The sequence below is a fragment of the Hibiscus syriacus genome, unplaced genomic scaffold (assembly GCF_006381635.1).
Source record: "Hibiscus syriacus cultivar Baekdansim isolate YM2019G1 unplaced genomic scaffold, ASM638163v2 tig00110213_pilon, whole genome shotgun sequence".
NCBI classification, from domain to species: domain Eukaryota; kingdom Viridiplantae; phylum Streptophyta; class Magnoliopsida; order Malvales; family Malvaceae; genus Hibiscus; species Hibiscus syriacus.
Window position 1 is genome coordinate 1,339,921 of NW_024062630.1, and position 9,677 is coordinate 1,349,597.

The 9,677-nt window shown below is 33.3% G+C and overlaps 2 protein-coding genes across 5 annotated transcripts; one reads left to right on the forward strand and one right to left on the reverse strand.

Moving 5' to 3' along the window:
• The first annotated feature begins 511 nt into the window (after positions 1-511).
• Positions 512-5,468, forward strand: LOC120113863 (U11/U12 small nuclear ribonucleoprotein 48 kDa protein-like). 4 transcript variants are annotated; one of them, XM_039134917.1, is made up of 5 exons: positions 512-1,878; positions 2,108-2,222; positions 2,800-2,907; positions 3,286-4,079; positions 4,179-5,468. In XM_039134917.1, exons 1-4 carry the CDS (start codon positions 566-568, stop codon positions 3,994-3,996), a joined length of 2,247 nt encoding a protein of 748 aa, XP_038990848.1. In that variant the 5' UTR covers positions 512-565; the 3' UTR covers positions 3,997-4,079; positions 4,179-5,468. The 4 variants fall into 4 exon arrangements, with proteins under 4 accessions (XP_038990848.1, XP_038990847.1, XP_038990850.1 ...); XM_039134916.1 differs by having other exon boundaries at positions 4,751-5,468; XM_039134919.1 differs by having other exon boundaries at positions 3,286-4,061.
• Positions 5,469-6,360: 892 nt separating this feature from the next.
• Positions 6,361-8,026, reverse strand: LOC120113964 (anaphase-promoting complex subunit 13-like). Its single transcript, XM_039135017.1, has 3 exons — positions 7,617-8,026; positions 6,814-6,867; positions 6,361-6,560 (listed from the first exon to the last, which is right to left on the reverse strand). The coding sequence occupies exons 1-3, from the start codon at positions 7,690-7,692 to the stop codon at positions 6,499-6,501; spliced, it is 192 nt and encodes a 63-aa protein (XP_038990948.1). The 5' UTR covers positions 7,693-8,026; the 3' UTR covers positions 6,361-6,498.
• Positions 8,027-9,677: the final 1,651 nt, after the last annotated feature.

The following is a 9,677-nucleotide window of genomic DNA, read 5'->3' on the forward strand; positions in this document are numbered from 1 at the left end:
TTTTTTAATTGTTGGTGATTCAAATAAAAACAAAACATAATGTTTTGTACGATTTAAAAATAATAATTTGTTGATCAAAATAAAGAATGTAAGAATGGACAGATGACTAAATAGGTAAGAAATCTATCTTAAATAAATTATTGGAGGTCAACGACACGATGAAGATTCTGATATGTGAAGGGGGTTTAGTAGTTTAAAAGCTATAATATTGAAATGTCCTCCTGATGAATACTGTGTTCATTTCTTTATTCATCGATTGCACTTGATATTAGTAGGAGCCAATAAAAAATGATTAAAATTGATTAGACTTGACAATAGTTTAAGGAGATTTATATAGAATACTTTAAAATTAAAGAATTAATTTAAAATAAAAACGGTAATTTAAGAATTAATATAAAACATCTTAAAATTTAAAATAAGGCTATAATTTAGATGTTATTTCTATAAATAATTATAAATCGAAAAGCAGTTTAAGATTGGTATTTGAATAAATAAGGCTCGGTAAGGATCGGGCCTTTTCTTTCTCCCTCGGTGCTCTACGGTCACTGCAAATTCTCAAAACACCATGAATCCTTCTTCAATGCAACCCTTTTTTCCTTCCCAAAACCCTAACACTAATTTCCCGATTGTTTCCCTTCCACAAAACCCTAACCCTATTTTCCATTCATCTCTCTCCACAGCTATGTCCTCCCTCACCTCCCTCGTCTCTCTCTCAAACCAAACCCTCAGTTCCCATTCTACCCTCACCAAATCCCTAAACCCCGACCTTGTCCCATGTCCTTCCAACCCGAATCATCTCCTTCCCCCCGAGTCCCTTTTCTCCCATTTTCTTCACTGCCCTTCCTCGCAAAGTGTCGATTTGTACCCCCCAAATTACCGTGATACCCTCAATTCCCCTTTACATTTACATCCCCAGGACGCCGTTTTCCTGGGGGAACAACGCTCTGAACTTTGCCTCTCTTTAGATGGTTACTTTTCTGATTTCGGTTCCCATTTCTTTTACAAAGATTATCCTGGTGTTGTCAGTTTGTTTGATATTGATAACAACACTAAAGCAACGTTTACTTTGCCTGCTTTGTTATCGGTTGAATGCCTTAATTGTGAGGGTTCTAATGAAAGAGAGAGTAAGTTTAGTGAAAGAAAGGGTTTAGCGATTTTAGCTTCGGGTTTATGGGACATTAGGATGGAAGTTGAGAGGTGGGGTGATTGCCCCGCTTCGTGTTCGCTTAACGTTGCTTGTGGAATTTTGGGGTCGAGAATGGTGAAAGGAAGAGATTTGAAGAAATGGATAATTGCTAATTCACCAAGGTATAATATTGTAATTGACGAATATATGGGGCATCATATAGTTTTGTTGGTTAGGTTGTGTTTGAAAGCTATTGTGAGGGAAGCTAATTGTTTAGTGGAATCGAGGATGGAAGAAGAAGAAGCTAAAGCGAAAAAATCGAATGTGAATATGGGGCATAGAATGTTTGAATCTCCTGTTATGCTTCAAGTTATAATGTGGCTAGGTTCTCAGCTTTCTGTTTTATATGGTGAAATTAATGGGAGGTTCTTTGCAATTAATATGATCAAACAATGCGTGTTAGAAGGATCGTCAAGGTCGTTGTTGTTTCCAACGGAAGAAAAGCTGGTTGATTCACTTCATTTGGGACAAGAGTCGAAGAGCTTGGATACTAATGGTGTTGAGGGAATTAAACTTCAGGAGCCAATTGTGCGAAGTAATGAACCAATTAAAACAGTTGATGAAAATATTGGTGCTGTGGAAATATCTGTATCCCAGGTAGCAGCAGCAATTGCGGCACTGCATGAACGGCGATTCATAGAAGAGAAAATAAAGCATTTACGGGCTTCCCTACCTCCTTCAAGATATCAGCGGTTAGTTACTATTTTCAGTTCTGTCTTTAGACAATCTGCTGACTATTGTTTTCTCAAAAGTTCTTATAAGTTATAAGCTTGCCATGTTATCTTCTTCATTCTTTTCATTTATCCGTCTTTTTTGCAATTCCATATCATTTTTCTTTACTATTGTTTTATTGTAGTGATGACGTGTCTTAGTTTGATTTGTTACAAAAAAAACTTAAATAGAGGCCTCCATGATGTGTAGGATGACTGAACATGCAAATGTTTCAGAGAAAGCTGATGTGGAGAGGAAAAAACGTCCTAATTACAGACCCATAATTGATCATGATGGGCTTCCTCGGCAGGCATCATCCAATGAGGTAGAACATCCTTCACCAAAATTTTTCAGCTGTACTTTGCTTTAGAATTTGAACTTTGATGCTATGCTCTAACAAATTGGCTATCGTCTTTCTCTTGATTCTACTGGAACGGCTTAGGATAAAGATAGCCTAAGCTTGTACTTATTGTTCCTTCTTTGTATAAAGAGAAAAGCTAAGCATCACACATACGGTTCCCTAGGAGTTGCACCTCAGGATGATCGCATCACAATCTCATATCAATAAAATCCTCAGGATCAGAACCTTTTTTTAAATGAAATAGTACAGTGACATTTTTATAGGCTTTGGAGGAAATACTAAGATTTTTAATAGAATAATAAACTCAGCTTACTCACAAAACCTAATTGGATTGAAGAAGACACAAATGTGGTAAACACTAATATAGTTGTAAAATGCCAAATATTGCTCTAGATATTTAAAATATTACAATTAGCCCCTAAATACAAGAGTTTCAAAATAAAATCCAAGTAAGCTTATACCCCTCAATTAGATTATTTGTGTTCTGCATCAACTACTTTATTTCTTCACAGTTCTTTTTCTGTTTGTTTGTTTATGTAAGGAGTCAAATAGGACTAAAACAAGAGAGGAGATATTGGCTGAAGAAAGAGACTACAAGAGACGGAGAATGTCATATCGTGGGAAGAAATTAAAGCGGACAAAATTAGAGGTGAGAAGGTTTTTTGAAGTGCGATTACTTTTTGGGATTTTGCTCTCATATTATATTTGCTAATTACTGGTTCAACTATTAGAGATGCTTTCTTTTTATTTATTTATTTTTTACAAATGCATCTTCCATCTCAATTGATTGAGAAGCCTCCATTCTTGCCCAGAGAGAGACGAGATTTTCATTTCATAATATCTTGTCCATCGTTCCTGTGTTAAAATTCCAAAATGTTCAGTCAAATTATATACCTTAGTTGAAGGGTAATTTTTAGGAGTTATTATTTAGAAGGGATTTAAATTAGGTAAATGTAGAGTCAGTTAATTTGCAAGGTTCTTGTTCTTCTTATTTAATGCTTTATGTTATTCCTAATATTTTTAATAGGTTATGAGGGATATAATAGAGGAATACACAGAGGAAATAAAAAAAGCTGGGGGCATTGGTTGCTTTGTCAAAGGAGCAGAAGAAGAAAAGTTGTTATCATCTGAATCACCAGTTACTTATGGCCGTGCAGCGGATGATGCTGAGCTTAGAAAAGGTACCAGTGATATTTCTGAAGCAGTGAGAGGTAGCCCAAACCATTACAGGAGAAGATCACACATGGAGCAACATAGTAGATCTTCAAGATTTGAGGATTACCCACGGAACGATCTTGAGCAACCAAGAAGGCATGAGCACCGTGATCTTGATGATCAAAGGAAAAGGACTGGTAAAGAGAAACACACAGAAGACAATTATGGAAACTCAAAAAGACACAGAAGTCATGGGGGGTCAGATGAGCGAAGAAGTCGTAGAAGGGAACACGATGATGTAGAATCCACAAGAGCCACGCACTATGAGAGAGGAAGTCGATCTAATACTTCTAAATATAAGGACTACAAATCATATTCTGTTTCTAATTCTTTGGATGACTTTCCATTAAGAAAGGATGACTTGAAGTTGGGCAGTAGAGAACGGAATCGAAGGAACTCTTATGAGAATCATACTTCAGGCTCCAGAGGACATAATGGATTTGATGATAGATATAATCCTTTAGAATCTGAAGACATGTATGATGATGATGTCCTTGGTGACAAGTGTGTCAGACCAGAATGATATCTTGGATGTGCCTGCAGACTCTCACAAATGAACCATAGCCTTATTAATGTATAAAAACTCTCGTAGTTCCCTTTTTGGGGGTGAGTTTATCAGTTATCATCCTTTAGATCAGATCTGGTACATTTATTTATATATATATTTTTTGACCTGGTTACTTTAATAACTTTGCACTTTTGCAGTTTGAAGTCATCAGGCTTCAGCATATCTCAATACGTAGCCTCCTTTGTATCCTTTATTATATGTATAACTTTTACTGGGGTAGCTGCTGATGGTACACTTTGATTTTGATGTGTGCTTCTTGTTTTTTACCATTCTTACCAAACATAACAAAGAAGCCCTAATATTGGCTTCTTTGTTTTCAGTATCCTTTTTTCTCCAAGACATTAAAATCATTATCATGACTTTATTCATCTTAAAATTTTCATTAGGGCATTAAGTGCATATTAATGTCTTTATCCATATTCTCATTTTTTTGTGATAATTAGAGGTTGCTATGTATTTATCTTAAGGTTTTGCTGTACTTTTTCTAACGAAATCTTACAATAGAGTAGAGAGACGAATACCAGAAAAAAAATACTAAAACAAATTGTGCAATTAAGGTTAGTTGTTGACTAAGAAGAATCTTACAATTAGGTGAAATGTGATATGATTCAGATCTTTGCCCTAGCTGTTGTCTCTCTTTAGTACCAGATTAATGAAACCCAAAATACTTTGTTATGGCCCCAATTTGGTTTTTTTGCTATACATTCAGGAAGTTGCAGGTACCATATTATACCTAACCATTCACTTGATTCAGGTTGTGAGCAATGTTGCTATGCTCTGAACTTCGTCGACTTTCTACTATTGAGATCTTTATTTTCTCTCTGTTGTTTTATGGTGTTAAAGTTTGAAGTTTATTAGGAAGCCAAATAGAAAGCGTGCATATATTAAAAAATGTTTCCAGAAGAATGGGGTGCAAATCATTTGGCTAATGTTGAAAAAGACATTAGTTGAAGATTCTACAGGTTTGGCATGGTATCTCATGGCCTTAAACTATCCTTTTGCTAAAATTCTCAGGCAAACATGTCACCTTCATTCTCCTCCTCATCGTCATCGAATATGTTTTCATGCATATTCTTGCTGTCCTTGTTGATTTACAGTTTATGTTTTTTACTTGTAGATTGCAAGGGATGACTTTTGGCTTTCGTTGGCCCTTACAGAGGGAGGAAGGAGTGTGGATATTTTTCCGCTTATGTTCAACTCTTGTGGCATTCGAAAGCTGCATTTGGTCCCGACTAATCCATAGTTGAGCTATGTCAATGCAGCTCCCGACTAATCTAGGGTTGAGCTAGGTCGAACCACAAACAGATGAACACTCTCACAATGTCTACTTTAATATGTATATATGCACTTACCAATCCCATTTTGTTTTATTGTGCTTCAAGTCTCAGTTCAATGAATGATACTGATACAAGCTCTGTTTTTTTTAATCCATTCTTAAACTTATAATAACAATGTTTTATGTTCCAATCTCCGATTATGATACAACTGAGCATACAATGTTAATGTAGAGGTTCATATTACATAAACTTTGTTAATTTTGAATAACCTTATACAATATAGCATGTTTAAGTATGGTATATTTAACGTTTACTATAAAACAAATTGTAACTTATTTATTTTTGAAGAAAACTTGTAATTTATTTATAATTAACACGAAAAAGAAGTGAATTTAACTTCCCACGATAGAATATCATCATATGATTTCTTCACCTACTATATTAAAAATTGCATTAACAAAAATTTATGGGGCATTATCTGAAATCTCAAAGACTATTTATTCACAAACATTTCCCAAATGCTATTTTTCTTTTAAAAAAAAAATTAACAGATGCAAACCAAATTATTTGAAAACAATAGGGAAAAGTTCTTTTGACAAATAAGAGATGATTACGTGGCAACAGATAATTGGTCATCCGAATGGTAGTCAGTCAAATGTTGTTGTGACCTAATCTTTGTACCTCTCCTGGTAATACAATCATCTCCCTTTAGTTGGCAGCTTCGGCTGATAGTTGATACAGTGGAACTATTGAAGTGTATATATATATAGAAAGAAAGAACATTAAGAAAATTCAATCCAACCCTCAATTTTTTTCTTTTCAAACAGAATCCCACTTTCTTTTTTTCATTGGTTATGTAAACTATGATACTCTGACTCAGGTGTAAGTCTGATACATGAAGATTTTTCATGTAAATTTAGAGGGTCCTTGGAATGCCATATCCCGATAACTATATTCGAGTATTTTTTCAAACATGGAGACTTTACGAAAAATGAAAAGTCGGAGTGACAGAGATTTAAGATGAAACCGATAAATCTTATCTTCATAAACATTGCAATCCACTTGTTATGATCCATTCGTATCTTAGTTCAACAATGTCTTAAGAAATAGAGAGAGCAACAAATTCTTGACACGAACATTTTCCTACAAAAGTACCTGGCGTTGCCAGCATCCAAGACTGTCATTGAGTACTTAATTCAAGATCATGCCAGGTATTGCTATCCACTTGTTGAGTCTCATGATCTGAAAAATTTTGGTAAATTTGAAAAGAAAAGGACAAATATTAGATAAACTAAATCTATTCCAAAACACTATAAGAATTCACAAGAGAAACTTGCTAAATTTTTCTACAAACTTGGCATACATTGATGCATAGACTCGTATGTTCTCAGCCATACACAGGAAAGAAACATGGGCATTTACATAACTAATGATAGATGTGTTTTCATAATGACATTGATAGAAAAAATGTATAATCCAATATTCATAAACATACTCGAGTCCTCGGTATCATCAGTGCGAGCAATCATTACGGGTGGGAGTTGAAGATCTGCATTAGCCAGTAACAAGATAAAGAAATCAACTATGAAGTCGAAAACAATCAAATAAGATCATCTTTCTATGCCCCAAAACACAATCAGCAGATATGCGACCGACAGGTTTTCATGCTTTTCATGAAAAATATATGAGAAACATAAAGCTGCTCGAGGATACATCCAATTCGGATTCACCTCCTCTAAATACTCTACAGTAATGAAATCACTGTGGTCCTATGTTACTCTTACTCATCTTTCTTTAAATACCCATGTCCGACACATACAAGGGTATTGGGATATATCCTCAAAGACACTCCAAATACATGGAAACATTATAAAATACTGAACATACCAAGTTGGACCGAAACTCAAGTCAGACTCACAGCGAGTCCAAGTGACAGTTTTGGTGTAACAAGCAGCAACCTTTTAACACAAAGGGAAGAATGGTACTTCGTAATCAATGTTAAACTACCATCTTATCCTCAAATGAAAACATCTATGCAAGAATTATAAGCCTAATTTTAATATAACCAACTAACAAACAACACATGATCTATATGCAAATTTACCTGCTTTTGTGACCAATAATAAACTGGAACTCATGCAATAATCTACTCAGGCAACAAGATAATCATATTCAAAAGCAATAGTCTAAACATGATGAATACCAAACACATATGAACTATATCTATAACCTGGTTCTATAGCTGATGTAAAACATTTACACAAAAATTTTCAAGCGGGTTTTTGAAATAAACGATACCATCATCAGGCAGAGTATCTCTCATCCATTCCTCATCAACAATATCTATGAGTATACCAAGGCTCAGTTCTGCCATCTTTTGCCCTTCACTTCAGTAATTACCCATCAAAAATGCAGAAATATAAACACTCACAGGTTAAAAGATCAGTATTTCAAAGTTTTAACCCTAGTTATTCTTCCAAAAGATTTTTTAAAAAGAGACCGCTACAACAAATTTAACATCCAGAGTTCTTTTGCTTTGAATTACCAAATCCCAGATTGGAAACAAAACCTAAAATTTCGTTCCTTTAGCAAAAAGTGGAAAACTTTGAGCCGATCTGTAACTGTTCTTTCGGCGTTGCTTTTGGTTAAAAGATATTTTATCAAGCATGTGGAAGCATAAAAATCGATGGGCACTTACAAGCGAAAAGAAGCTGGTGTAATTGAAATTGAAAGTAAGAGGAAAAAAATATACCTAATCGAGAAGTGAGTGATGACGATGATGACACTTTTGTTTCGTGCTTGTTGACTTTTTCAAATGATCTTTGCTGTTTGAAGTTTGAACTTGGAACAGTTTTCCCTTTTAAGTGGCAACTGAGTCACTGACAAGGCAACTACTTAAATAAAAAAAAGGGGATAAAGCACACATAAGATTACTAATGTTTGAATAAGTTATTATTTTTGTTAAAATTTTAAAAATAATAATTGATCACTAAAATTGTCACTTTGTAAAAAAATATTATTAATATTATCGATATGTAACAAAACGGTCATTAATATTATTGATTTATAACAAAATTATCACTCCATTATCATCCTCATTAAATTAATGATGTAATAACGTTAACAAAAATATTAATATTTAATTTCACCCCTAAACTAATGCTAAAACATCAAATGCCCTTAGACAATGATTTAATATCTAATTTACTCAACTTTCTAATTTTCAGATTTGTAGTCTTTATTCTTACTAATGCTTTTGTAATCTTTATTCTTACTGCAGCACCATACTGCTAATTTTCAGATTTGTTATAAGATTTGGTTTCAGAGATGAAAATGGGTTGTGAAAAACAAATTAGGAAGTGTCGAAAGATTGAATTTCTTTAAAAATTTCTATTCATGGAATCAAAATAAAAATTTTGAGTATAACGATTGCTGATGGCGGTCGACTGATGGTCGATTATTAAGAACGTTGATTGAAATTTGAGTTAGTGTGTATGCAACTAAAAATTAAAAAAATATACGAAATCAATTAAAATAATAATAAAAATGCCAAAATCAGCACATTGTTAGAGAAAATAACAATTGAGTGACTGAAAAATTTAATATCTAAAGTTTAATGATTAAATTAGAAATTCATATATTTTAATGATTAAAATAAGAAAGAATAAAGTTTAGTGAGAAATTTAATTTATCCTTTTAAATAATATATATTCAAACTAAACGACGCCCACGTGAGGTGTCTGACACAATCTACAAATAATAAGCCTAGATAAAAGTAAATAATAATCATACCCAAGGCAAAATCGTCATAATTCTCACAACAATTTCTCTTACTACAACCTTATTTTTTTAAGTAAAATATATTTGTCGAAAACAAAAAGAAACAAGTCACTAATTGAGACTACAATTATTACTACATGTATAGCACTATATACATTAAATTTCTGGAAAACAAATCTCTTGTTTTTCAAGCTCAATTAATCATGTTGCACAAGCGAAGCATGAAAAGAATCCTGGTTTTTTCTTCTGCATTTTAAACAACAAATATTAACATGTTAAATAAAGAAAATATTCTAATAATATTTTTATTATCATTTATTGAAAAATATTCTAATAATATTATAAACAATAATATAATCAATTTAATCTAAAGTTAAATAAATAAAATAAATCCAAGGTACCCATAGATGAGAGACCTTCAATTGGAACCAATAACGTGTTGACAAAGGAATCCATGTGCCCCACCATAGTTCATGATCATTATTATGTCCATGACCAAAACAAAAGACAACCGATGAATTTGGGATTAGGTGGGTTTGATGGATTGAAAAATATGTCTCCTTTTTCATTAATTAAACA